This window comes from Castor canadensis, chromosome 8 (genome assembly GCF_047511655.1).
Source record: "Castor canadensis chromosome 8, mCasCan1.hap1v2, whole genome shotgun sequence".
NCBI classification, from domain to species: domain Eukaryota; kingdom Metazoa; phylum Chordata; class Mammalia; order Rodentia; family Castoridae; genus Castor; species Castor canadensis.
Window position 1 is genome coordinate 89,758,045 of NC_133393.1, and position 27,166 is coordinate 89,785,210.

The following is a 27,166-nucleotide window of genomic DNA, read 5'->3' on the forward strand; positions in this document are numbered from 1 at the left end:
GGGTTTCTGTCTTTTTTTTTTTTAATTACTGGGGTTTGAACTCAGAGCTTTGTGCTTGCAAAGCACGCACTGCTTGAGCCATGCCTCCAAGTCCTTGTGGGTGTCTTTAACACCTCAGATGCCCTACCTCCCTCCTAAGTGATGTTAGAGGACACAGCTCTTTTTCCACTTGCTACAGCTGCTACACTTACCAGTGCAGGCCCTTTGGCACCAGATTCTATGAGGTTCTTCTAATGTGTGTGGCTGTTGTCTCCCCAACTAAATTCGGAAGCACATATGTTACACTCTCAGGTATCCCTCACATCTAGCACATAGTAACACATTAATAAACCTTGTGCTGAACTAACTTGTTGACAATGGTGCCTCAGTGTTCTTTCCATCCTAAACTTCCGCAGCACTCTTCACCACATGTTGAAGCCACTCACTACCCAAAGCACAGGCTTCCTCCTGCCCTTGTCAGAACCCAGGCTTGTACCATCCACGAGGAGTAGCATTGTTTTACAACATCGTGAAGGATTTTTTTTTTTTTTTTTGGTGGTGGTTCTGGGGTTTGAACTGGGGTCTACACCTTGAGCCCTTTTTTGTGAAGGGGTTTTTTGGAGATAGGGTCTCACGAACTATTTGTCCAGCTGACTTGAATCGCGATCCTCCTGATCTCTGCCTCCTGAGTAGCCAGGATTACAGGCGTGAGCCATTAGCGCCTGACTCTGAAGACTTTTTTAAGTTCCTTAAGGACAGTTACAGCTTTCTCATGCCAGGCTTGGGACACTGAAAAGAATGCGCCGATATCTTTAAGTTCCAGCTCCTCCAGCTCTTCCTGGACCGAGGGTCATAGAGATGTGTGGTGCAGAGTGGCCTTCTGCCGCAACCATAGAGATACGCAGAGGCCAGCTAGAGCGTCGCTCGGCAAACCGGCTTCCTCTTCGCTAGTCCTCCTTCCCAAGATGGCGCAGTCGATTAACATTACGGAGCTGAATCTTCCACAGCTAGAAATGCTCAAGAACCAGCTGGACCAGGTGGGAACGGGACCAAGAGGCATCCTCTTCGCGCTTCCCCCGCCTACGCGTAATCCGTCGCCCCCAATCCCCAGTTTGGGGGACTTCTTTTCCCAGGCGAAACCCCAGTCCGGTCCCAGTCCCCGCCCCCCTCCGGCCGGGCCATTCTCCCCGCAGCGTCCACACTCACCCTCTTTGCCGGCCTCTAGGAAGTGGAGTTCCTGTCCACGTCCATTGCCCAGCTCAAGGTGGTACAGACCAAGTATGTGGAAGCCAAGGACTGTCTGAACGTGCTGAACAAGAGCAACGAGGGTACGGGGTAGGCGGGTGAGGGTGACCTGGGAACTTGGGCGAGCCTGTTTTCTCCTCCCCACATCCTAATGCGGTTCTCTTAGAGAAACTCCATTACCTACTGTATACCGTTTCATGAGCCCTTCGCATGTGGTCTACTGAGAGTTGACATGTACAGGACATTCCTGTGCGCCTGTCACCCCAGTTTTCCTTTTCACACTATCGGTGGGTGCTGTGCCCTGTTGAAGCTCCCTTTAATTTCCTTACATGGAGGCAGCCACCCTTCCCCAGCTGTTTGTCTTCATTACTTTCACAGGGAAAGAATTACTTGTCCCACTGACGAGTTCTGTATCCTTTCCACAGGAACTGATCCATGCCTTCACCCTCACTCTCCCCCAGTGAGGGTCGTTTTGATTAGAGCCCCCCATGATTTTTTTCCCCCTAAAGAGGGTCTCACTATGCAGCTCAGGTTGGCCTCGAACTTGCGAACCTCCTGCCTCAGCCTCCCAAGTACTGGGATTACTGGCATGCACAACCACAGCCAGCTTACCCCCGAGTCCTGTGATTTTGAGAACACTTTTATTATACACACTTCATAGCTGGTTTATCTAACCTTGGATCAACATCCATCCATTGTCTTAATAGTACCAATGAGAATGAAGAATTGAAGTGTGATATTTCCCTTTGCTGTTTGAGGATGTTAATCTAATACGGAGATCAAACTGATAACACTTTCAATAATAATTTAGAAGACAAACAATAGGAAAAAAAATTGAAGGATTTAGAAACCGAAGCTGGTGGTGTTTGTTAGTCCTCAATTTCTGCTTAATTGTGGCTTATTCCTAAATTACATTCACTAAGAAACCTGGGTGGTGTCCACCTGCTGAATGTTCTTGAATGAGCAAGTTATGGCAATAGAGCACCTGTAATCTGAGAATTAACAGACTAAAAGCAAAACGCAGGAACAGCATGTAGTGGGGAATGGCTAAATAATAACCATTAAATCCATCAGGAATTAGCTGCTTCACCGTTGAAGGGGAGTGAGGCTGGCTTTTCACTTGTACTATTAGAAAAGCATCATTGTATCTGGTCTTTCTGAAGGGCCTAATGGGGAAAATTACAGAAACTGCTAAAAGGATGGGAGATGGAATCAGGACAAGAGAGTGTTCTGGCATATAGCATTTTCTGCATAAGGAAACAACTTCTGTCTCTCCCCACTTGGAGTTACAGGCATAGTTCTAAGGTCTCCAGATTATTCAGTTCTCATAGTTTGTAGCTTTTTAGAAAAGGAAAGTCTTAAGTGGCCTATGAGGTTAGCTAACAGGGAATGCTGCTGGGCTAGTTTTTCCCCTTAATCCTTGCTTCCCAGATGTATGTCCCTGGGAAGCTACATGATGTGGAACACGTGCTTATTGATGTGGGAACTGGCTACTATGTGGAGAAGGTGAGTGGAAGGAAGTATATGGATATCCCCTAAGCAGGGAAGGGGCTTTGAAGGGAAGAGCTAGAGGTCTCCTTTTACTCCTTCATTCACTTCTGATCTTGCAGACAGCTGAGGATGCCAAAGACTTCTTCAAGAGGAAGATAGACTTTCTCACCAAGCAGATGGAGAAAATCCAACCAGCTTTGCAGGAGAAGCATGCCATGAAACAAGGTAAATTATACCTGGGGCACCTCTTCTCCTTTCCACCTCCATCATTAAAAACATGGATTTCAGGCCAGGTGCTAGTAGCTCATGCCTATAATCTTAGCTACTCAGGAGGCAGAGTTCAGGAGGATCGAGGTTTGAGAAGCCAGCCAGGGCAAATAGTTCTTAAGACCCTATCTCAGAAAACTCTTCACAAAAATAGAACTGGTGGAATGGCTCAAAGTGAAGACCCTGAGTTCAAGCCCCAATACTGCAAAAAGAAAGAAAGAAAGAAACAACAAAAAAACATGGATTTTAGTGTGAATCTTAGGGGTGTCCCCTTTCCTGGGTAAACCTGTGTGTTTCTCTCTGGTATCTTGATGTGTTATTCTCTAGATTTTGAGAGTTACATGCCCACTACTTGTAGATTCCTAGGTTGGGTGTTTGAAAAATTTAGAGGAAGTCATACCTGTGCTTTTGTAAAGTGCTTTTTATTTAATGGGGATGGGATGGGGGGGATGAAACGCACATAAATAAAAACCCACGAAGGAAACAGTTCTGAGTAAATACTAATAGTTACAACCCTGGCTGTGTATTGGAATCCCCCATGAAGTTTATAAAAAAGCCTAGGGAATGGAAGTGTTGCCTAGCAAGTTTAAGACCCTGAGTTCAATCCCAGTATCACACACACACAAAAAAAAAAAAACACAAAAAATAAACCTGAGCCCACTCCAGACCAGCTAAATCAATCTGGAAGTGGAGGGAGCAAGAATTGTCCCAGGGGTCAGTGTTTTTTAAAAAGCTCACCAGGTGGTTGGAGTCAGGATTGATCTTTTTTTTTTTTTCCCTCCTCCTCGGTTGTGCTGGGGATTATGAACCTAGGGCTTCCTGCAGGCTAGGCAAGTGCTCTACAACTGATCCATATCGGCAGTTCCCAAAATCCGCATAGTTTTCTGGCTGTGGCTAGTATGTGTTGATTTTTATATCCAAGTGGCATATAAATTTGTGTTAGTCTGTGTTCCCCGTAGTGGATCACTCGTTAAAAGCTTAACTGTAGTTGGTTGTCCTCCTGTCATTTTTCCTTAACTCTAGGTTCTCCTTCAGCTCCTGACCAGAATATGACTTCCTTTCTTCCCCACAGCCGTCATGGAAATGATGAGCCAGAAGATTCAGCAGCTCACAGCCCTGGGGGCAGCTCAGGCTACTGCGAAGGCCTGAGACTATGTTGGAGAGAGGAGGCAGAGGGATTCTGCTTCAGGGGGCCTGGGACTTTGCGGGCTGCGGGCCTGGCCTCCTGGTGCCTGGGGACGGGAGGGGTCTGTGTTTAATACTAATAAATGTGCCGCCGGGCAGAATGTGTTTGTTTTCTTGCTGCAGGGGACGGAAGGGGAGTGGTCGAGAAGGGTGCGCCCCTGCCAAGAGTCTCATACACTGTAGGGCCACTGTTCACTGGAGGCTCTAGCGGGGCCCTGTGGGGAGCGGGGAGGAAGGCTGCCTGAGTGCGCTCCCTCGCGGGCTGGTTGCGTGGGAACGGCCGGCAAGCGGAAGTGGCGCCTCGCGGACGCTTCCCTTTCCGGGTCGGCGTTCCCGCCTCCCAGCGCGGGTGGGCGCCCATGAGCCGGGGCTTCCTGCACGGACTCTTCCTGCTCCCGCTGCTGCTGCGGCCGCCACTCCTGCAAAGCGGGCGCCGTATGCTCGGCCCAGAGTCTGTTCCGGCCCCAAAAAGGCTCCGTAGCGACCTCATGGCACGGCCCCAAATCGGGACGCACAACGGCACTTTTCACTGCGACGAGGCGCTGGCTTGCGCGTTGCTTCGCCTCCTGCCCGAGTACAGGGTACGGTCGGCGAAGCTGCCCCTGGGAATGCCTGCGCCTCTAACGGGATCCCTCCGGGAGCCGGCGCACCTCCCTGCCCGCGCCAGGTCCCCTGGAAACCCAACCTTAATCCTACCCGCGCGACTCCTGCCTGGCAGCCCCTTCACCTCCTGTGTCTCCTGCAGGATGCAGAGATTGTGCGCACTCGGGACCCCGAAAAACTCGCGTCCTGTGACATCGTGGTGGACGTGGGTGGCGAGTACGACCCTCAGAGACACCGATATGACCATCACCAAAGGTGAGTTCCCAAATATATCTTTAGTTTATTGATGTCAAATTTTCTCTGCGCCCCCATTCAACCCTCCACGCCCAGCCCTGCTGGAGCTTGCAGCCTTCCAACCGACCTCACCCATCTCCCTGGTTTGAGACTTCCCTCTGGCCCCTCTTCCTTAGCCAGGCTCCGTCAGACTTTCTCCCACCAGCATGTCATCACCCCACTAATCCCCGTCATTCATATGCCCTTGCTGCTGCCCCACCTCAGTTTGCTGAGTCTCCGTATTTGTGGCTGTTGAGGACAGGGCAGGTGTGCGTCGTTTTTACTTCATTTACCCTCTTTTACTGAGAAATCCTTGTTGAACGATAGCCTTTTATCCACAGTACCATTGCAATCCTTTTCCCTCTCCTCAAACCCCTAGTCACACCTCAGTAAGGGTCCCCTCTCTCAGAGGAAATTGAGCTTTTTCTGCACTGATTTCCCGTTTCCCACCTCCACACATCCTCAACTCCTCCTTCCAATCCAAGAAGAAATTGTTCCCTTCTGTTGGAGGTTAACCCTCTGCCCTTTCCCAATCTGTGACCTCCTTTGGGATTTCACAGCTGTGACACCACCATTTCTGTTTTTCCTTTGCTGACAGCCTGACAATTCTATATTGAAAACAGCTCTGTCTTCTATCTTGAAAACAAAAGAGTGAATAAAAACCAAAATCCTCCCTCAATTGCGCTACAGAAATACACATTATTAAAATTAGTTATCTCAGAGTTTGTAAAGGTGTTTTCATGCTCTATTTTTTTCCTTGATTTTTGTGTATATACTACTTTTGTAAATGACGTCAGGAAGAAACCTTTTTGACCAATCTCTCAGACCCTCACTTCTCAGCCACTCTTCAAAAGAATAGCTGATCCTGACCCTCTTCCCTGTCTCCCTACTGCTCAATAAAAGGGCACCAGTGACTCAGTACCAATCCATGGAGCTGGCACAGGGTCTCATCCTACCTTAACTGACCCTTTGTGGAACTTGGCAGTGCTGACTTTTTTTTTTTTTTTCTCTTTGCAGTACTGGGGTTTGAGCTCAGGGCTTCGTGCTTAGCTACTGTGCCAGCCATTTTTTGTGTTGGTTATTTTCCAGATAGGCTCTTGTGAACCGTTTGCCCTGACTGGCCTCCAACCTTAATTCTCCGGATCTCTGCCTCCTGAATAGCTAGAATTACAAGCTTGAACCACTGGTGCCTAGCTCCCAACCTTTTTCTTTTCTTTTCTTTTCTTTTTTGGCAGCAGTAGAGTTTGAACTAAGGCCTCATGCTTGCTAGGTATGTGTTCTTGCTGCTTGAGCCAATCCACCAGCCCTTTTGTTGTGATGGGTTTTTTCAAGATAGGGTCTCAAACTATTTGCGTGGGGTTGGTTTTAAATCACAGTCCTCTTGATCTCTGCCTCCTGGGTAGCTAGGATTATTCCCCAAACAATACACTATAACAACTATTTAAAGCATTTTACATTTTATTAGCTAGTATAAGTAATCAGGAGATGACTTAAAGTATACAAGAGAATGTGTATAATTGATAAGCAAATATTACCCATTTTATACTAGGGACTTGAGCATCTGTAGATTTTGGTACTCACAGAGGGTCCTAAAACCAATTCCCCTTCAGATAGGAAGGCACAATTGTAGTTGCTTCGTTAGTTGTGTCTGTCTGCCTCCAACAGATGAGTTTGAAAGGCAGATCAGGATCTTAGCCTTTTTCCCTTAATGTTTAAAACACAAAACCTGGCATATATAAGCATTGAGTTCTAACCATTGTTGAGTGAATGTGGAACCAGAGACTCCACGCAAGGCCCACATTAACCCCTGAGGAAAAGCTAATGCTTCCCAACTGAGCTTTTCCCTCCCAACTCCTGCAGCATCCCCCGACCTTCCCACCCCACCCGTGTCTACACAAATACCCTGGGTTAGCTGGGGCCAGCTACTTCACCTCAGCCCCCACCGTCCTGTGTTCCTCAGGACTTTCACAGAGAGCATGAGCTCTCTGTGCCCTGGGAAGCCATGGCAGACCAAGCTAAGCAGTGCGGGACTCATCTATCTGCACTTCGGGCACAAGCTGCTGGCTCAGTTGCTGGGCACTAGTGAAGAGGACAGCACGGTGGGCACGCTCTATGACAAGGTGGGGACTGAGGACAGAGATACCCCACAAATTCATCTCTATCAAGCCAACTGGGAGTGGTGCTCACACAGCACTGTACGGGGCTTTGGGGCAGGGCACCTGGCCATAGGGGACCAGCCATCACCTTTCCAGTCAGGCTCATCTCACACGGATGGGTGACCTCTTCCCTACCTGCATCCTGGGGTGGGTATGAGGAGTGGGTGACTTAATGTATGGGGAAAGGCTTTGAGGTTTCTTTTGTGTTGTGGTTTTTTGTTTGTTCTATCGTATTTTGTTTGGTGGTACTGTGGTTTGAATTGAGGGCCTCATACTTGTTAGGCAGGTACTCTTACCATTTAAACCACACCCCTTTTGCTTTGGTTATTTTTAAGGTAGGATCACACATTCATGCTTGAGCTGGCTTGGAACCACAATCCTCCTGATATCCACCTTGGGATTACAGGCATGAGCCACCATACCCTGCTGGGCTTTTTGTTTTTGAGATGGGGTCTGGCTACATTGCCCAGGCTGGGCTCAGATTTCTGGGCTGGGACTACAGGTGTGCACCACTACACCTTTCTGAGGAAGGGCTTTGAAAACCACAAAAGCAGCATTTCCAAATTTTTCCTGACATATGTAAAGAAACAATTATTCAGTACCTTTGGGTAGACAGAGGAGGCTGCTTACACTTGGAAGCCTATGTTTTAACCCAGCATCAAGCTGGGTCCAGCCCAACAGGTGCTGGGCATAGAGGAGTTACTTTTCTAGCTGTCCCTGAGGGTAGTGCTTTTTCTACATACCACAGGTTGTAACTGATAGAAGGCCTATTTTGGAAGGCAATTATGCATAAAACATCAACATACTCTATTTCTCCCATAAAACTTTTTTTTTAGGGGTGGACACTGAGATTTGAACTCAGGTCTTTGTACTTGCAGATCAGGTGCTCCACCACTTGGGCCACACCTCCAGTCCATTTTGCTCTGGTTATTTTGGAGATGGGGTCTCTTGAACTATTTGCCCGACTGGCCTTGAACCACGATCCTCCTGATCTCAGCCTCCCAAGTTAGCTAGGATTACAGGCATGAACCACCAGCACCAAGCTCTGCCCTAAAACTCTTGAGGTGTTGTCCTACCACTTTTTCAGGAGATGCTGCAACTGCTGATGTCACATGGCATGTTTGTGAGCTCCCTGGAACCGAAAGTCTCACATCCCAGCTCTTTTTTTTTTTTGTAGTTCTGGGGTTTGAACTCAGGGCCTCACACTTGCTAAGCAGGAGCTTTACCACTTGAATCATTCTGCCATCCCTTTTTTTGTGGTGGGTATTTTCAAGCCTCAGGCTGGCTTTGAGCCACAATCCTCCTGATCTCTGCCTCCCAACTAGGTAGGATTACAAGCATGAGCCACAGGTGCCTGGCATATCCCACCTTTGATGTGGAGTCTAGCACTCATTCTATCCCACTCTAAGTGCCAAACCTTTCTGTACCTCCTTGACTATGTCGTGGAATAGTCTAGAGATCTACCCTCCCTCAGTGGCAGGGATATACACCCAACAAGCCCTTCTAGGAACTGAAACCTTCCTTGTTCAAGCCAGCAGCCCCTTTCCCACACTTGTTGACCTTGGTCGGGCTTTGTGCAGTGGAGCCAGACTTGGATGAAAAGTCTGGTGACAGGAATTTCATTCCCAACATTATTAGCTCTCTGACCATGAACAAGCCACTGAACTCTTCAGTTCCCCCTCTCCTCCTCTAGTGTATAGCTCTGAGATCCTCAGAGTGCTAAGTGACAGTGTGTATGAACACACTGTGGGACCTAGATAACTTTGTACAATGGTGGGTTGCCTTAGATGTATGAAAACTTCGTGGAGGAAGTGGATGCAGTGGACAATGGGATCTCCCAGTGGGAGGAGGGGGAGCCTCGATACGCTCTGACCACTACACTGAGTGCCCGGGTTGCTCGGCTTAATCCCACCTGGAACCAGCCCAGCCAAGACACTGAGGTAAGGAGAGCCCCTGAGAAAAATACCCTGAGAGGAAGAAAGGTACATTTGCTCTTCCCAAGCCCTAGCAATGTGAAGTTGGGGCCAGCACTATGGTTCTGATTCCCATCATTCCCAGGCAGGCTTCAGGCGTGCAATGAATCTAGTTCAAGAGGAGTTTCTGCAAAGACTAGATTTCTATCAGCACAACTGGCTGCCAGCCCGGGCCTTGGTGGAAGAGGCCCTGGCCCAGCGATTTCAGGTACAGAGTTGGGAGGAAGCACTGTGGCCTGGAGAGCAGTGATAGGTGACAGGCAGCTGCTTCTACCCAAACCTAGCCATGCCCTTCTTCCCTTTCAGGTGGATCCAAGTGGGGAGATAGTGGAACTGGCAAAAGGTGGATGCCCCTGGAAGGAGCATCTCTACAACCTGGAGTCCGGGCTGTCTCCCCCGGTGGCCATCACCTTTGTTATCTACACTGACCAGTCTGGACAGTGGCGGGTCCAGTGTGTGCCCAAGGAGCCCCACTCATTCCAAAGCCGGTGAGGCCCCAGGGAGCCATCCTGTACACCTTCATGCCTGTCTCAGCCTATTATAGGAGGCTACTACAACCGTGACCTCTGCCCCTCCTCCCTCCCCTCAGTTCCTCAGACCTCCATTGCCTCTACCAGCTCCCTTTTTCTGCTCACTTATAGGCTGCCCCTGCCAGAGCCATGGCGAGGCCTTCGGGATGAGGCCCTGGACCACGTGAGTGGGATCCCTGGATGCATCTTTGTCCATGCAAGCGGCTTCATTGGTGGTCACCGCACTCGGGAGGGTGCCTTGAGTATGGCTCGTGCCACTCTGACCCAGCATACGGCACCTATGCCTCCTACAAATCCCCCAGTGCAATAAAACGTCTTCCATCTCTTACTGATCAGTCCTTGACCCATTACTGCCCTACACCATTCTGAGAACTTATTCAGACTTCGGAAGTATTTTCCTCACCACTTCTCAGCTTTGCTTTCCAAATAATTTGAAAACCGTCGAGTTCTTAGGGTTTAAAAAACAAGAAGTAGCTAAAGCTACAGCAGGATCTTAACCCAAAGTCCATCCTGTTTTCCCTCTCTATACCCAATTCAACTTCTAGAAAAGACAAAGATTCTGTCAACTTCTAGAAAAGACAAAGATTCTGGTGAGTGAGTAAAAAACAACTTTTTATTAAATTTGGGGGTGAGGGGAGTGGGGCTGAGCAGGTGATGTCCCAGGAAGAGAATCCCAAGGGGCAGCGGTTGGGGACGACTCAGTAAAAAGTGGCTGGTCATGAATAGAGCCTCCACCTCCAGCTGGGGGCTCCTGGGTTCGGCCAAGGGCCGGGCTAAAACGTGGAAACTGGGCATTGACAAAGTACAGAGGGATGTGGGCAATTCGGCCTGTGGACCAGCACTGCAGAGAATGGGGACAGATAAGTATCAGAACCTGGGCCCAAATGCAGCCTCATGGCATAGCACATAGTAGCCAAGGTTCTGGGCTTCTCCAGCTCACCCCCAAAGCCCTAGCAGCCTGACCTACTCACCACACTAAGCAGGGCCCCTTTGTTGAACGAAGGATGGAAAGTGATGAGCTGGGCCTGGGCTCCTGGCTCCCCCTGGATAATGCCACTAGGGGAGGAAGAGGAAGGTAACTGTAGGCAGAAGGGAGGTGCCTGTAGTGGGATGTGGATTTGGTGTAGGAAGGTGTTGAGAAGCCCAGACCTAAGGGCCTGCTCTGCACTTACCAGGGAAGTAGCTCAAACACAGGGCTGTTTCGAGTGCGAAAAAGGAGGATCACTGGTTTCCCATCCTGTACCCTTGGGTTTCCTGTAAGGAATAGGTTTATCACGCCTGTAATCCTAGTTACTTGGAAGGCTATGATCAGGAGGACTGCGGTTTCAGGACAGCCATTTGTAAATGGTTCTTGAGACCCCCCCATCTCTAAAGAAACCAGAGCAAATGGACTGGAGGTATGGCTCAAGCAGTAGAGCGCCTGCTTTGCAAGAACAAAGCCCTCGTCCTTAAACACGACCAGCCCCACCAAAAATAAAAAGTTCATAATGGAGGATCTCTGGAGCAGAGGCCCAGGGCAGGGGCAGAGGAGAACTGTAAGCCAGTCATGGACAAGCTCCATTAATGGGGAAAATGGTAGAAGAAGGCAAGAAAGCCCTTCTTCCTTGCCTCTTACCTTTCATGAGCACAGCCAGACGCTCCCCACTGGGGTCCCAGACCATGGAGTGAGCCTCTCCTCCAAGCCTATGGACCAGGATGGAAGGTCAGGGGTGCTCAGTGTGGCTCCTCCTACCTTCCTTTCTCTACTCCTCCCTCCTGCACAAATGCAGCTTACCTCTCCTCACCATCTGGTGTCTGTATCGTTGTCTCAGACAGATCTGCCACAATTGTTGCTGACTTTGCACCTCCAACACGCCCCTTTCCCTCACCTGTGGATAAGGGCAGAGGTTCTTGGAGCAAGAAACACCCTTCCCAATGGTCCCCTGCCAACTGATGAGCAGCACCATCTCTGAAGTCTCCCCAGCTTGTATACTTCCCTTTATCCCTCAGAGTAGCACCCTGTAGATTGCTGCCTCCCTCTGACCACTCCAGAGAGTTTGCATTCTAAAACATTTCCCTAACTCACCACAACGGTCCGGGAATGACAGGGAGTAAATCAGTGGTTCCCCCAATACAGTGAACAGCAGTCGACTTCCATCTGGACTCCAGCAGCCAGTCTAGGGTCAGGGAACAAAAGGCAACAGAAGGGAGGTATGTAGGAGGATTCAGAAGGGAAAAGCACAGGAGGTAGGGAGCCAGGCTCAGGGGTCAGGGGCCCATTAGAAGCCCCTCCTCATCAGCTTCTGTGAATCACAGTCTCCTCTTACCTGACAGCGCCCTGATAGAGTAGGCCATCTCTCACAAGTCCACATCTGCGCCTCCCAAACTCTGAGTCAAAGAGACAAATTACAGTTCAGGGCCTCTAAGCTTCAAAACCTGGATGGACCTCCCTCTGACAGTCCCAGGGTCAGGTTCCAGAGGCCAAGAGCCTTCTCTCAGTCTTTGCCCACTCTTACCCTTCTCCCACTCACCGAAAGACAGCTGAAGGAGTGGTGGCCAGGACTTTGCTACCATCTGGGGACCAGAGCAGGTTGGTAACCCCACCTCCTCGAAACCATGGAAGGGGGACACAGATCTCTGTTGAGACATCCCACACCTAGAAGGCAGGAGAGAAAGATAAACTCAAGCAAGCACATCTACGGCCACACCACTCTGAATATGACCTATCTTGTCTGACCTCAGAAGCTAAGCAGGATTGGACCTGGTTAGTACTTGGATGGGAAGAAACTCAAGCACCCTATCAACTCACAGTGGGGCTGCCCTCTTTACTGTACAAAGAACCAGAAAGGGGAGAAGGCAGGAAAGAGTCTGTTCAATATAAAGACATGGGTTTATGTTTACAATGACATCAGGCGATTTTGGATGTGAGTTCAGGTAGTGAGGCTCCTTCCATGTATAAATTAAAGATGAATGGACAGCAATCTCACTCCTTACCCCATATTTTCCACCACCAGGGGAAGAAAGCTCTTGCCTCAAGACAAAGGAGGAGTGGCTCAGGCCTTATGAATTGTAAGAGGGTAGGGACCAACTCACCAGGATAGCAGCATCCACAGGTGAAGCTGAGAGCAGCCGTCCCCCACTGGGGGCCCAGGCCAAGCTAGTGACAGGTGTGTGCCCAGGGTGAGACAATACTTGGGCACAGCCAGAAGAGGGTCTGCCGAGCAGAAATGGAGAGTGTCAGAAGATGGCAACAAGAAAACCCCCACGATTCCATTTCCTTACTTCTACTAGAACTTCCCAATCCCAATGGCCTCTGAGCTCATATCTAGGTTGGGGAAAAGTTTCATTGAAGTTAAAGGGGGAAAAAAGGAAAATCACCCGTAGGTCTGAAGAGAACAGGTGAGGTGCAACGTGCAGGCCAGGCCTCCAGGAAACAGCTCCTGACCAGTGACTTGAGAAGGGGTGTGTCAGGCTGTACCCTAGAAGAGGGCCCTCTGTCCACAGGACATCCAATACCATGGATATCACATCAGGGTTTCAATCTCTTTTCTCCACAGTTATCTACAACGTCTCAGAATATACCATGTTCCAAAACTGCCTTTTTGCCTTTCCTTGTCAAAATGCCTCCCATCTCTGTGTACCCAATGCTGCTTTCTGCTTACTATAAAGATGCTCTATGTGGACTGAACTCCCATCACTAGGCTGGGAACTATCTAAGGACACCTGTTTTATTCAGCTTTGTATTTCCAGAGCAATATACCTGGCCTGACAGGTATAGACTACACCTGAATTAATGCCATCCTCTCCCCTTTCTACCTATCACCACATTTGGTTTTAATGAGGTCTTAAGTCACTGCTGTACAATTCTTTTCAACTTTACAATACAGCTAATTGTTTCCAGTGGCTCCAATGGAACACCATAGTGTTTCATTTATGCCTCTACAAGTGGACATTTGAGTTGTATTTTTTTGTTATTTCAAATAATGCTGTAAAAAATATTTCCTAGTTAGGTATGGTGGTACATGCCTGTAATCGCAGCACTCAAGAGGCTAGAGCAGGAATCTCTCAAGTTCAAGGCCAGCCTGAGCTACATAGAAAGACACTTCTCTTAAAAAAATAAAATTGTTTTGTTTTCATGTCATTTGTGTTCAATAAAGAATTAAAAGTAGAATTGGGGCCTGGCACTGATGGCTCACACCTATAATCCCATCTACTTGAGAGGCTGAGATCAGGAGGATGGAGGATGGAGTGTGGAGGCCAGCCTGGGAAAATAGTTTCAAAGACCCCATCTCTAAAATCACCAGAGCAAAATGGACTAGCAGTAGAGCGCATACTTTGCAAGCACAAAACCCTGAGTTCAAACCCCAGTCCCACCAAAAGAAAAAAAAGTAGAATCTGGGGGTAAAAAAAGGTCTACACCTTTTAAAAATTAAATATATTAAATTATTTTATGACAAATTTACAGCACTATATATTCTCACCAACTATGTACAGGAATACTCATTTTCTGGGGGTAAACAGGGAGGGTGAAGGAGGGAGAATATAGTGAATGAAAGTACAATGAGCCGGGCACTGGTGGCTCACACCTGTAATCCTAGCTACTCAGGAGGCAGAGATCAGGAGGATTTCGGTTCAAAGCCAGCCCAGGCAAAAAAATTTGTGTCCCTATCTCTAAAAACCCTATCACAAAAAATTGGGCTGGTGGAGTGGCTCAAAGTGAGGGCCCCAAGTTCAATCCCCAGTACTACAAAAAAAAAAAAAAAAAGAACAACGAAACCTGTTGAAATTGCTTTAAGAACAGGGGAAGGAAAGATGAGGGAGAATGATGAAGGGGGTGAATCTAATTAGGATACATTGTTGGAAGGGGGTAAGTTCAAGTATGATATATTTGATATATTGTAAGAGCTTTTGTAAATGCCACAATGTACCCCTAGCACAATTTAAAAAACAAACAAACAAAAACATTGTAAGCACATATGTCAATGCCAAAATGAAACTCTATAGGACTAATATATGCTAATAAAAATGTTAAATTACCCATTTTCCTACTCTTGCAAGTATTGGATATAATCAAACTTCTTAATTTTACTACTACTACTATTCTGAATGTGAAGAAATATCCTTCTATAACTTCTCATCCTTTTATCTTTACATTTAGTTCTTTTGTCTGCTTGAAACTTTTTTTTTTTCTTCTTTTTTTTTTTGGTGGTACTAGGGTTTGAACTCAGGGCCTCACACTTGCTAGGCAGGCACTCTTATCACTTGAGCTACTCTACCAGCCCTTGAAACTTATTTTATATATAAAGTGTGAAGCAGGTACCAGTGGCGCACACCTATAATTCTAGCTACTCAGGAAGCAGAGATCAGGAGGATCATGGCTTGAAACCTGATCTTGAAAATACCCAACACAAAAAAGTGCTGGCAGAGTGGCTCAAATGGTAGCGTGCTTACTTAGCAAATGTGAAGGTCTGGGTTCAAACTCCAGTACCACTAAAAATAACAGTAATAAATAAATAAATTTTTAAGAAGTGTGAATCAATTTTAAGTATGATGGCAGGGGCCTATAATTACATCACTAGGAGGCTGAGGCAGGAGGATTGAGAGTTCAAGGCCATCCTGGGCTACACAGTGAGACCCTATCGCAAAACAAAAAAGTGTGAAACAACTACAGACTTAATTTTTTTATTTATTTATTTTGGTGGGACTGGGTTTTAAACTCAGAGCCTTGTGCTTGCTAGGCAGGCACTCTTACCGCTTGAGCTACTCTGCCAGCCCTGAAAAAAATGTATTATAGCCAGGCACCCAGTGGCTCATGCCTATAATCCTAGTTACTTGGGAGGCTGAGATCAAGAGAATTGCAGTTCAAGGCCAGCTCAGGCAAACAGTTCGGGAGACCCCCATCTCCAAAATAACCAGAGCAAAATTAACTGGAGGTGTGGCTCAAGCAGTACAGCACTGCTTTGTGAGCATCTGCTTTGCAAGTGTGAAACCCTGCAAACCCCAGTCCCACCAAAAAAAAGTATTCTAATAATTTAGCAACTATACCTGCTATAAATTGAGTATTTTTCCCATTCTAATTTCTCAACTGATTACTGTTGGTATAAAGGAAAGCTATTAAATTTTCGGTTTCTTATATCCAGCCATCTGAATACATTCTTTTTCTTCTTTTAGGAGTACTAGGGATTGAGCTCAGGGCCTCATCCTTTCTAGGGAGGCACTCTACCAACGAAGTCACCCCCTAGCCCTGTGTTTACCTTGATGTTACTGGAAATAACTGTAGCATTTCATAATTTATTTTTTAACATTGATTTTGAGTAAATACTGTTGTGTTTACATCATTTCTTTGTATTCTTACTTTGATATAAGCATTGTTTATTTATTTATTTTTAAATTTTTGTGGTACTGAATTTTTAACTTGGGGGTCTCACATACTTGCTAAGCAGGCATTCTACCACCTGAGCCACACCTCCAGTCCATTTTTTCCTCTAGTTAATTTGGACATGGGGTCTCAAGAACTATTTGCCCAGGCTGGCTTCAAACGAAGATGTTCCCAATCTCAGCCTGCCAAGCAGGTAGGATTACAGGAGTGAGCCACCAACACCTGGCTAAGCATTATTCTTCTTTAATGTGCTGATAGAATTTATCATCTTAATAGATTTCCTAAGAATCATTTCTTTTTCCTTTGTTTTTCTTTGTTTTGAGGCAGGGCCTTGCTTTGAAGCCCAGGCTGGCTTGCAACCTGCTACATAATCCAGACTGGCCTCAAACTCATGATCCTTCTACTTCAGCCTCCCAAGTGCTAGTATTATAGGTGTGTACCGTCACGCCTGACCTGACAAGTCTTTAATTTGTAGAAAGCCCTAGGTGAGTTTGTTGTTGGTGGTGGTTTTTTGGGAGTTGGCACCTAGATTTGAACCAGTTTTTGATTTTGCAGGTTTTGTGCTAGAGATGGAACTCCTGCATGCTAAGAGCGAACTGTACCAGGGACTCCACCGTAACCATTTATTTTTTACTTTTGGATTTGATTCTCTAATGTTTTACTTACTTCCTTTATTTTTTTTTGGTAGTGGGGCCTTGTACTTGCTAGGTTTGCACTCTACTAGAGCCACACCCCAGCCCTTTGTGCTTTTGTTATTTTTTAAATAAGGTCTCACATTTATGCCAGCACTGGCCTGGACCACTGTCCTCCTACTTAGGCTTCCCACACAGCTAGAATGACCGGTGCATGGCACCACACCTAGCTTTTATTGTTTGAGATTGAGTCTTGAGGACTTTTTGCCAGGGCTGGCTTCAAAATGTGATCCTCTCACTCTGTACATCCTGAGGATCGGAAGCATGAGTATCACACCCTGCCGTTCTCTCTCTAAGTCAGTATCTCAGTATGTTGCTAAGCCCCAATGCCCTGCGCTCAAGTGATCCTCCTGCCTCAGCCTCCAGAGTAGCTGGGGCTACAGGTAAGAACCACTGTGCCTCTTTGTGGTTACTGCTGTAATCCTGAAAATAGTGCACTTTGATTTTCTTTTAATTAGTTAGACTTGCAAGGTTTTCTTCTTTATTCATAATTTTTAAAAAGTTTCTGATTTTATATTTAGTTAGTTCTCATGGGGATTATTGTTCCAATTTCTATAGTTTCTACTCTAAGCTGTATTTATTCTCTTCTCCTTTCCTTTACCTGTATCTGACAGTAATCCTGAAGAGAAAGTACTGTGTTCTATGATCATAAATATATTCTTCCCTTTGTTTCAGAGGCTGCTAGGTCTGTCTCTTTCTCTAGATTAGAGTATCTCAGCACCCCACCTTGCCCTTAGATCTGTTTCTCCCATAGTCCTGGGAAGTGCTGTGAGGACAAAGAACTTATCCAGACTCTTTACCACTACTACCCCTGATATGGCCACACCCTCAGGCCAAGGCAAAATAGGCTGCCAGGACTCACCGAGTAGACAAGGAAGTAGGGTCGAGGGTCCAGATGAGAATACAGCTCTGGCAGGCCACAGCCAAGACAGAGGCACTGAGGGGCTTCCAGGCTAGAGCTGCCACATTTCGCTGTAGCCGGTGCTTCAGGGAAGGGACTATAGTGCTGTGGGGAAATCAAACCAAGGACACTGAGATTCAGGGGACAAGAGTACAATTAAGAAGGAAAAATCACAGAGAAGAAAGCTGATCTAGGGACTGGGATGCAGCTCAGTGGTGAGTGCTATTAGCATGCAGAAAGTCCCAGGTTTGATCCTCAGCAGAGAAGGAAAAGAAAGAGAAAGAAAAGGAAAAGGAAGGAAAGACAAGAAAAGAAAGAAGAGAAGAGAAGAGAAGAGAAGAGAAATAAAGTAAGCTGATTCCTCAGGGCACAGGGATACTGTAGGACAGAAGCATAAAATACAGCTAGGTCTAGAAAGAGGACGCATCCAGTTATAGAGTGCCCATGACCCCAGTTCTGGAAAGAGTCCTATGGAGCAGCTCAGGAACTGCAGGGCTCCCTCACAGCCAACGATGGAGGGAAAGTGAGACTGCCAAGTCCAAGCCTGCGCATATACTCCACACACCTGCTTGCATTATACACACGGATGGAGTCATCCAGCAGGGCCACCGCAAACTTGTTGGTGTGAGGGTGCCACGCAAAGACCCGCAAGCAGCAGCTGGACCTGGGCAGGAAAGAGCTGAGTCAGAAGGGAAACCTTCCATACCCAAGCCCAGCAGCCCAGCTTCCTGTCCACATGAAGAGATGGCTGTTCTCTACATTCTCGTTTCTTCCTTTCTGGAGGTGGGTGGACAGAGTGAAAAATATGGTGAGCAGAGGAGTCACTACCTTAATTTCCCTCACCCTAAAGGAAGCTCCACGGCTCAGCACTTCCTTCCCTCAAGGCCCCAGAGCTTGCATACTTACCAATTTGTGACTTGGGCAAATTCAGCAATCAGATCTTCGCTCCTGAGCTATGAGAACACAGAGCAAACTAACACACTGAGCAAAAGGAGCTCATCCACTCAATCTTCCCACAGGGGAGCTGGACCACTCCTACCCTCTACCCTCATCCCACCCAACCCTGACCTAACAGGACAGAAAGGATGTGGGGTGGGGAAGAGAGGGCAGGAACAAGCCAAACTTACAGACAGGTGGGGGAACAGGGATCCATGGAGGGAGGAGGCCCATCGACATAGAGCCAGGGCCCAGCTGGAGGCTGTCTTCACCCACTCAAACACTATTGGGGTTAAGGAAACAGCTCTGATTAAACCATTCACAGGGATCTTACCCTGCATACTCTTAGGTGAGAACAAGGACAAGAACTCTCCAAGTCCTCCTGCCCAGCAATGGTCTGGTCACCTACTCTGGATTATTTGGATCATAAATGAGAAAAGATGATGGCTAAAGGAGCCAGGCATGGGTAGCGCATGACTGAAATCAGAAGGATCAGATCAGGAAGATCGTGGTTCAAGGCCAGCCCAGGCAAAAAGTGCCTGTTTTGTGAGTTCAAAGCCCTGAGTTCAAACCTCACTTCCACAAAAAAAAAAAAAAAAAAAAAGGGTGAGGGCTGAAGGAAAAGAGGGTGAGCTAATAGGTGTTGGGATGAATTCAAAGAGACTATGGAGGGGAGACACCAACCTCAAAACTAAAGAAGGCTAGAAGAAAACACTTACCCTCTTCATCTGAGTTTGCAATTTCATTCAGCACCCCAAAAAGACCTACATCACGCCTGGAAAGGAAAGGAACCAATGAGTCAGAATGCTCTGATTCCCTTAGTCCTCCTCAACAAGTTTCTTTCATTCATTCATTCATTCATTCAATAAACATGTATTCAAAATAAAGGCACTCTGCTAGGCGTAGTGGTGCACACCTATAATCCAAGCTACTCAAGTGGATAAAGAAGGACTTCTGAGTTCAAAGCCAGCCCAGGCAAAGTCAGGGAGACCCTATCTCAAAAACAACATACAGATAAAAGGGCTGGTGGTATGGCTCAAGTAATAGAGCACTTACCTAGCGTGTGCTAGGCCCTAGGTTCCATCCCCAGTACCACTAAATAAATAAACCACCAAACAAATATTTAATGAGTGCTAACTATGTACCATGTACTTCATATATATATATACATAGGAAGGAAGTACCTCTTTGTTTGCTTTGTTTTATTTTGGTTTTTTTTTGCAGTGCTGGGGCTTAAACTCAGGGCCCACACCTTGAGCCACTCTACCAGCCATTTTTTGTGATTTTTTTTTTTCAAGATAAGATCTCGAAAACTATTTGCCCAGGCTGGCTTTGCATCTCGATCCTCCTGATCCTCTGCCTCCTGAATAGCTTGGATTACAGGCGTGAGCCTCCAGCACCTGGCTTATATTGCTTATATTTACTTAACATGCTAATTTTCTAAATGGCATTCTGCTCATTTACAGACGTGGCAATGAGGACTCACCGGTATTTGGGGCTTTCTGAGTAGGTCAAGGAGTCAGGACTTGCACTAGGACAGTGAATAGAAAGCTATGGAAGGTTTTTTGTGGGGAGAGTTTTGGCAGTACTGGGGTTTGAACTCAGGGCCTCAAGCTTGCTAGGCCAATGCTCTACCACTTGAGCTACTCCACCAGCCAGCTAGCTAGGGAAGGGTTTTAAGCAAAGGAATAAACCACTTACATTAGCATTTCGGAAAGATCAGTCTGAATAGAGTTTAGAGGGACCCAGAATGGAGAAAAAGAAATCAGTTAAAAGCTACTTCAGAGCTCTTCAGAAAAAAAGGTGAGCCAAAGGAATGAAGAACAGGAAACTGGATTGAGAGATTTAGGTAGTAGAATACACAAGATCTCAGGCATAATTAGACATCAGTAAGACAAGGAATAATATCAAGAGAAACACCTAAACCAGGAGCTGGTGGCTAACGCCTGTAATCCTAGCTATTCAGGAGGCAGAGATCAGGAGGACTGCAGTTCGATGTCAGCCAGGACAAATACTTCAAGAGACCCTATCTAAAAAAAAAAAAAAAAAAATCACAAAAAAGGGATGGCAGAGTGGCTCAAGATGTAGGCCCTGAATTCATACACCAATATCACAAAAAAAAAAAAAAAAAAAAAAAAAAAGCCTGGAAACCCGAATTGCTTAGGCAGTGAATTGATACTCAACTTCACTCCCATAAAAAGAACGGAAGCTAGGTGCAGGGCTCAAGCCTGTAATCCTAACTACTTGGGAATGGAGATCAGGAGGATCAGGGTTTGAGGCCAGCTCCAGCAAAAAGTTGAGACCCACCCCCCCATCTCAACCAACAAAAGCTGGGTGTGGTGGTGCAAGCCTGTCATTCCAGCATAAATGAGGAGAATTGTGGTCCAAGCCAGCCCAGGCACAAACACAAGACTCTATTTGAAAAATAACTAAAGCAGCCAGGGGTTGGTGGCTCACACTTGTAATCCTAGCTACTTCAGAGCCTGAGCTCAGGAGGATGGAGGTTCAAGGCCAGCCCAAATAGTTCGAGACCACCATCTCCAAAAATAACCAGAGCAAAATGGACTGGTGGTGTGGCTCAAGTGGTAGAGCGCCTGCTGTGCAAGCATGAAGCCCTGAGCTCAAACTCCAGTCCCACAGCCCCAAGCCCAAAAAAACAAAAAGAACTAAAAAAAAATAAAAATAAATAAAAATAACTAAAGCAAAATGAGGTGGGGAAGTGGCTCAAGGGGCAAAGCACCTGCCTAGAGAGCACAAGGCCCTAAGTTCAAACCCCAGTACCACAAAAGATAGATATGAATTAAACTGTATTGCAATACCAAACACCATTGGGAATCAGACACTCATACACTGCTAGCAGGTACATATATATAATATATATAATATTGATGGAGGGCTGTTTAGCAAAACTTCACAAAATAACAAATGAATATAACCCTTGAACCCAGCAACTTAAGAATTTTTCCTACAGATATGTGCCAGGCCTTGTTCTCTAAATGCTTTACATCTATTCACTCATTTACTCATTACTACAACCTTGGAAGATGGGTTTCATTTTACAGATCCGGGAACTGAAGTATAGAGTAATTAAGTAAACTGCTGAGGCCACACAGTTAAAAACTGATACCACCAGAAAGGGAACCCAGGTAGCACGGCTCCACTCCTACATGTGCAAAATTAGTCATTACAACCATGTACCTCACCTTGCTGAGCTTCAGATAAAAGCCCAGAAATAATAATGACATGAGGTGCCTGCAGACACCAAGTTCATATAATCAAACCGGAAAGCAAGGCAAGCCATTAGATGAAATGGAACAGGCCTTGAGTTCCACAGTACAGATTAATAATGTGATATGATTTGTGATACACAGCTGTCATGGAGACAAAGCCTGAATAAAGCAACCGAAAAGCAGCCCAAGGCACAGGAGTGGTGACCTCATTTTCCCCAGGATCTGCAGACCATGGCCCCAGGGAACACTTTGCTGTGCCTCACCAAACGTTGATGCACCTCTTCCACACTTGCTCCCGGTGATGGATGAAGGCAGTTCTTGTGCCATGATCCAGCCTCCCAGGTGTCTTTAGGGGATCCTTGGCCAGGTGCAGGACAGGAAGATTGATCCACTATAGCTCAGAAGTGGGGAGTGTGACAGTGAGTCAGTCTCTCCCTGAGCTCCCTACCAACCCATGGCTGGGCAAAGCATAAGAGATTCTAGAGACTTATTTCCCATTTCCACAAAGTTAACACTCATGAGAAAGGAAATAAGTCTTAGCTCCCTTACCTACAAAACTTTTCCACAGGGTTCATTTTAGAAAACACCTGACTCACCACCTTCTTACATAGTAGCAAACACTCAATATATGTCAGCTTTCCTTCTTTTTCCTCCAAGTAACTCTCCTTAAATTCCAGGCAAGGCCTGGGGGGCGTGGCTCGAGCGCTAGAGCCCTGCCTAGCAAGGGAGAGGCCCTGAATTCAAACCCGAATACCGCCAAAAAAAACCCAAGAAAACAGTTCCAGGCTATGCCTTCCCAGTGGTCCCATATACTGTCTCCATTTTTTAAATAATGCTCCTGCATCCTCGCACGACCGAGGTTCACCCTCATTTTTCTCCATTCCCTATAGGGTCACCCCCCAACCTCTCAATATCAGCTACAAACCCAATACCAGCCCTAAAATACACGCGCGCCCTTCTATTCTCCCGCGGGGCCAAGCTGAGTCGGCCAGTCTCTGCGCTCCGAAGCCCGCCACCCTGCCCCTGATGCCCACTTCTCCCTGCCTCTGCTCCCGCGCCTCTAGGTCGCCTCCCTCCTAGCCCTGACCACCTGGCCCCGGAAGTCGGGAGGCGGGCTCTCATAGCTACTCCCTGTCACCAGCTCGTTATTGTGCTCATATAGGGTGACTTGACCCCTAGGCGGCGGAGGGGGAAACAACCCCAGAGAGCACATCTTGCCAGTCCCGAGGAGCCTGGAGTCGGCAAGCTCCTGATTGGCAACAGCACGGATCGCGCTCTACGACTCTTGGTTCCCGGGCTGGATTCGTACGCGGACGGGTAGCCACATGCGACAAACGAGGACGCGAAGCTCAACGGAAGTGCAGAGAAGAGTACCGAAGAGAACCGGACAGACTTCCGGAGCTTCCTTGGGCGCCCCCTGGCGGACGGAGGGGGCGCAGGGTGCACACGTCTGCAGGGCCAACCTTTGGTTAAAGGCTGGGGCAAAAGGTTTTTTTTGTTTTGTTGTTTCCCGTGAGACTACTGTTTTCCAACTCCAAAGTCCTCCAACACTGTCTTCCACTTACTCTTTCAGCACTGAGAAAGCCCAGAATAAGCCACGTTCAGGAAAGTACCTAATTAAACCCTCACAGGCCCGTGGACAGCCTGAAAGAAAATACAGACCATGACACCGGCAGCTGGCTGGAAAGTCAGGGAAAGCCTCTTGGAGGAGGAAAGTCTGGAGAGACCACAGCAGGCACAGTGCTATGCCAGCCACCCACCAAACTCAGTGAACATACGGTTGGCAAACCTGAAAGAGGAAGTAGGGATAACTAAAAACCAGTAACATTCCCCAGGCACATTACTATAAACACTTTTATAATCCTTGTGACATTCCCATCAGATGAATTGTTGAGCAGCCACCAGCAAAGTGAAGCAGAGAGATTCGACCTAACATTCTGGGATGGCACATATCTATAATCCCAGATTTCCAAAGGCAGAGGCAGGAAGATCGGGATTTCGAGGCCAGCCTGGGATCCATAGTAAATTCTAGGCTATCCTGGCCTACATAAATGATACTCTGTTTCAAACACCCAAGAGCTCGCCTAGCATGTGCAAGGTGCTGGCTTCAAACACCAAGGGAGAAAAAAGAAAAAGCTGGATGTGGTGGGGGGCACATCTGTAATCCCAGCACTGGGAAGGCTGGGGAGGTAGGAGGATGGATAGCTCAAGCCTGTACTACAAAGTGAAACCCTACCTGAAAAAAACAAAAACAAAACACCCAAAAAAGCAGGCTTTAAGAAAAAAAAAAAAAGTGGGCCAGGCACCAATGGATCATGTTTGTAATCTTAGCTACTCAGAAGGCAGAGATCAGGAGGATTGCAGTTTGAAGCCAACCCAGGCAAATAGTTCTTAAGACTCCCCAACCCCATCTCCAAAATAACCAGAGCAAAATGAAGCCCTGAATTCAAAACTCCAGTCCTACCAAAAATAAAAAAGGAAATTAAATAAAGGGGCTGAGGATATAGCTCAGTGGTAGGACACTTGCATTACATGCACAAGTGCATGAGTTCGATTTGCAGCACTGAGGAAAAAAAAAGAGATTGATCTTATTCTAACTACAAAGGATGGGAGTAGAAGTGGAGTTTAAAGCAGAAGAGATGTGATTTTTTTTTAACTCAGGACTTTGTGTGTGGTGGTTAATCCTGATTGCCAACTTGACTAGATTGAGAGATAGCAAAGAGATTAGTACAGCCACTGCTGAGTGTGTCTGGAAGGACATTTCCTGAGATGATTAGATCATGAGGGCTCTGACCTAATCAATGGTTTAACCCATGGATGAATTCAAATTTGACTAGACTATTGGGAGGTGCTTGAACTGTGGAAGGTGGTGCCTAGCAGGAAATGGTCCATGTGGGGGCATGACTTTGAAGGGTGTATCTTGGCCCTTGCCTCCTCCTTTTACTCTCTCTGCTGCCTGGCTGCCCTGAAGTGAGCAGCCCCTTCTCATGCTCCCACTGTCATGATGTTCTATCTATCTCATCTCAGGCTCAAAACAGTGATCCAACCAACTCGGAACAAAAGGTTGAAACCGCTAAAACCTTGAGCAAAATAAATCTTTTCTCCCATGAACTGTTTCTTTCTGGTATTTGTCATAGTGACAAATTAGTTTGACTCCCACAAGAACTCATCATTTCACAAGTGAATGACTAGAAAAATCACTGAATTCTTTGAGCATCCGTTTCCTCATTTGCAGAGTGTCCAGATTATTTCACACAGTTGCTTCCCACATAAAATAATGGAAGGGAAGCTATTTAGTAAACTGTAAGGTGCAAAACAAATATAAGTTTGCCATCAACTAGGTGATCTTGGCCATTGGTTTATAAATGTGTGTGTGTGTTTTGCTAGGGATGTAACCCAGGGCCTCAGCTAGCTAGGTATGCAATCTTCCGTTCAGCTATGTACACCCTCAACTTTCAACAAATGTTAATAAAACCCAAAATGGAGAGACTGTGGGGCAAACCTAAGCAATAGTCAATGTAAGGCTATTTAGAAATGTCACAATGAATACCCCCTGTATAATTAACATATGCTAATAAAAATGAAAAAAAAAATTCAAAGATGTATTAAGGCACAGTCCCCATGCCCAAAAGTTTCACATCTTACTGAAGAATCGAAAGGCCATTCTATTTGGATTTTTCATTCTTAGACTCTATGATCTATGTGTGCTTCTCCTTTCTACCAGAAGGCTCCTAAAAATGACTTCATCTAAGAGAAGTCAGGTGGCTTCCTTCTAATCTCTTATGAATCACCTGGATTTTTTTTTTTTTAATATGGAATGTTTCAGGAATTTGTATAGCATCCTTGCTCAGGGGCCATGCTAATCTTCTCTGTATCATTCCAATTTTAGTACATGTGCTGCCTAAGCCAGCACTTTTTTTTTTTTTTTTTTTTTTTTTTTTTGAGACAGGGTCTCAGTATGTAGCCCAGACTGGCCTTGAATTCACGATTCTGCCTCAGCCTCCCAACCGCTGCAATACACTGGCTACAGACCAATTTTAAGCGGTCAGTTTACTAGATTGATTCACTGTCATCTGGAAGGTCACATGAAGCTTAAAGGGCATAAGATATACACTGGGAGTAGTTTGGCTGGGAACAGGCTCCCCGAGTAAGGGAAGCAGGCAGATTTAAAAGAAAAGAGGGAGAGCTGGCGCAAGGGCTCAAGTGGTAGAGCCGCCCTACCTAGCAAGCCTGAGGCCCTGAGTTCAAACCCCAGTACCGCCAAAAAGATGAAACAAGAAAAGGAGAGAGTCAGTGACTCAGAGATTATTGGGAGAGCTCTGAGGATTCATTGGCGACTTTTGCTTGGACCTCTATTATAACACCATTCGACCCGACACCCCCACTCCCGCCTGCAATTTCGCCACCCTCGGATAAAACCCCGAAGCTTTTACCTGGTAATGTGAACTGAAGAGGGACCAGCGCTATTCCGCCCCCTGCCCTCCCTGGGTGTGGCCCAAGTACTGTCCCTCTCCCCCGTACGGCTTATTTAACATTTGTTGGATGGTTTTCACAGTTTGCGGGTTCTGGTGAGGCCAAAGTCCAGGCGTAGCGCGCGCTCCCACTAACTTCAGCAGGGGGCGCGACGGCCCTGGCCACACAATGACTGTGACCCGCCGCCCCACAAGGGGCTCCGAGCACTTACTGGGCAGTCTCCACCACCCCTCCAGACGACCTGATGTGGAAACCGAGGCAGCTGCGGCTCCGCGGCTTCAAAAAGTGTCCCCCACTTTGGGAGGCATCACCAGAGTTTCGGTGCCTGGAGCTCGGCCGCCGAAGCCCGGCGTCCCGGGCCGGGACCGGTATAACCAGGCGCACATGGCCCGCCCGGCCCTGTTTGTCCTGGCAGTGCGCCGCCGCTATTTGAGGCGGTTTTTATCTCCCAGAAACCAGCAAAACCCCAAGCGGAGTCTAGGGAAGATGAAAGGGGCCGAGGGGCCGGGGAGGGGAGGACCGCGAGGCTGCCGCGGGCAGCAGCTGGCACCGGACAGGCGGAGGAGCCCGGGAGGCGAGAGAGCCAGACCCTGGGGGGTCCCGAGAGCCTGCCTTAGCGGGGTGGAGCCCGGGGGGAACCCACTCCCGACCTCCGCCTGGCCCAGATCGGGTCCAAGGCACCCCCACCCCTCGTCCTCTCCAGACCTCTTTCGGGCTGTCTTTTCCGGCACAGCCCCCAGCCCACTAAGGAAATCGGATTTCTTCAAAGCGCCTTTGAAGCTGCGCGCCCCGCCACAGGACAGGAGATTTCGCACCTGGGCGGGGGCAGGGGTGGGGAGGGGGCTTGTAACCCGAGCTCGGCCTGCTAGCCGCC

General features: G+C 47.3%; 3 protein-coding genes and 1 non-coding gene across 6 annotated transcripts; 2 read left to right on the top strand and 2 right to left on the bottom strand.

Annotated features, from left to right (window-relative positions):
- Window positions 1–859: 859 nt before the first annotated feature.
- On the top strand, window positions 860–4,268 carry Pfdn5 (prefoldin subunit 5). 2 transcript variants are annotated; one of them, XM_074083486.1, is made up of 6 exons: window positions 860–1,016; window positions 1,205–1,307; window positions 1,603–1,634; window positions 2,656–2,730; window positions 2,835–2,940; window positions 4,006–4,268. In XM_074083486.1, the coding sequence occupies exons 1-6, from the start codon at window positions 945–947 to the stop codon at window positions 4,239–4,241; spliced, it is 624 nt and encodes a 207-aa protein (XP_073939587.1). In that variant the 5' UTR covers window positions 860–944; the 3' UTR covers window positions 4,242–4,268. The 2 variants fall into 2 exon arrangements, with proteins under 2 accessions (XP_073939587.1, XP_020015806.1); XM_020160217.2 differs by having other exon boundaries at window positions 4,055–4,268.
- Window positions 4,269–4,417: 149 nt separating this feature from the next.
- On the top strand, window positions 4,418–10,030 carry Myg1 (MYG1 exonuclease). The gene is made up of 7 exons (XM_020160218.2): window positions 4,418–4,748; window positions 4,913–5,025; window positions 7,004–7,163; window positions 8,987–9,139; window positions 9,258–9,380; window positions 9,479–9,660; window positions 9,814–10,030. The coding sequence occupies exons 1-7, from the start codon at window positions 4,527–4,529 to the stop codon at window positions 10,010–10,012; spliced, it is 1,152 nt and encodes a 383-aa protein (XP_020015807.1). The 5' UTR covers window positions 4,418–4,526; the 3' UTR covers window positions 10,013–10,030.
- Window positions 10,031–10,293: 263 nt separating this feature from the next.
- On the bottom strand, window positions 10,294–27,125 carry Aaas (aladin WD repeat nucleoporin). Of its 2 annotated transcripts, XM_074083485.1 has the most exons (17): window positions 26,998–27,125; window positions 23,482–23,608; window positions 22,083–22,210; window positions 19,309–19,364; window positions 18,781–18,872; window positions 18,560–18,606; window positions 18,219–18,317; window positions 17,615–17,758; window positions 12,775–12,895; window positions 12,213–12,337; window positions 12,009–12,069; window positions 11,768–11,858; window positions 11,477–11,570; window positions 11,318–11,385; window positions 10,875–10,956; window positions 10,674–10,758; window positions 10,294–10,543 (listed from the first exon to the last, which is right to left on the bottom strand). In XM_074083485.1, exons 2-17 carry the CDS (start codon window positions 23,482–23,484, stop codon window positions 10,319–10,321), a joined length of 1,521 nt encoding a protein of 506 aa, XP_073939586.1. In that variant the 5' UTR covers window positions 23,485–23,608; window positions 26,998–27,125; the 3' UTR covers window positions 10,294–10,318. The 2 variants fall into 2 exon arrangements, with proteins under 2 accessions (XP_073939586.1, XP_020015809.1); XM_020160220.2 differs by lacking the exons at window positions 23,482–23,608; window positions 26,998–27,125 and adding an exon at window positions 22,910–23,184.
- On the bottom strand, window positions 25,626–25,732 carry LOC141426029 (U6 spliceosomal RNA). Its single transcript, XR_012451142.1, has one exon. It is a non-coding gene; the product is annotated as a U6 spliceosomal RNA (small nuclear RNA).
- Window positions 27,126–27,166: the final 41 nt, after the last annotated feature.

Excerpts from the sequence above, each read along its gene's own strand:
- Pfdn5 (XM_074083486.1), top strand. The coding sequence starts at position 945 with ATGGCGCAGTCGATTAACATTACGGAGCTGAATCTTCCACAGCTAGAA. Across the intron at positions 1,017-1,204 it reads TCAAGAACCAGCTGGACCAG|GAAGTGGAGTTCCTGTCCAC; the intron begins GTGGGAACGGGA and ends GCCGGCCTCTAG. Across the intron at positions 2,941-4,005 it reads GAAGCATGCCATGAAACAAG|GTTCTCCTTCAGCTCCTGAC; the intron begins GTAAATTATACC and ends CCTTAACTCTAG.
- Myg1 (XM_020160218.2), top strand. The coding sequence starts at position 4,527 with ATGAGCCGGGGCTTCCTGCACGGACTCTTCCTGCTCCCGCTGCTGCTG. Across the intron at positions 4,749-4,912 it reads GCCTCCTGCCCGAGTACAGG|GATGCAGAGATTGTGCGCAC; the intron begins GTACGGTCGGCG and ends TGTCTCCTGCAG. Across the intron at positions 9,140-9,257 it reads AGCCCAGCCAAGACACTGAG|GCAGGCTTCAGGCGTGCAAT; the intron begins GTAAGGAGAGCC and ends CATCATTCCCAG.
- Aaas (XM_020160220.2), bottom strand. The coding sequence starts at position 23,032 with ATGTGCTCTCTGGGGTTGTTTCCCCCTCCGCCGCCTAGGGGTCAAGTC. Across the intron at positions 18,873-19,308 it reads TGCAAACTCAGATGAAGAGG|TGTTTGAGTGGGTGAAGACA; the intron begins GTAAGTGTTTTC and ends TAACCCCAATAG. Across the intron at positions 18,607-18,780 it reads CCCTGTTCCCCCACCTGTCT|CTCAGGAGCGAAGATCTGAT; the intron begins GTAAGTTTGGCT and ends GTGTTCTCATAG.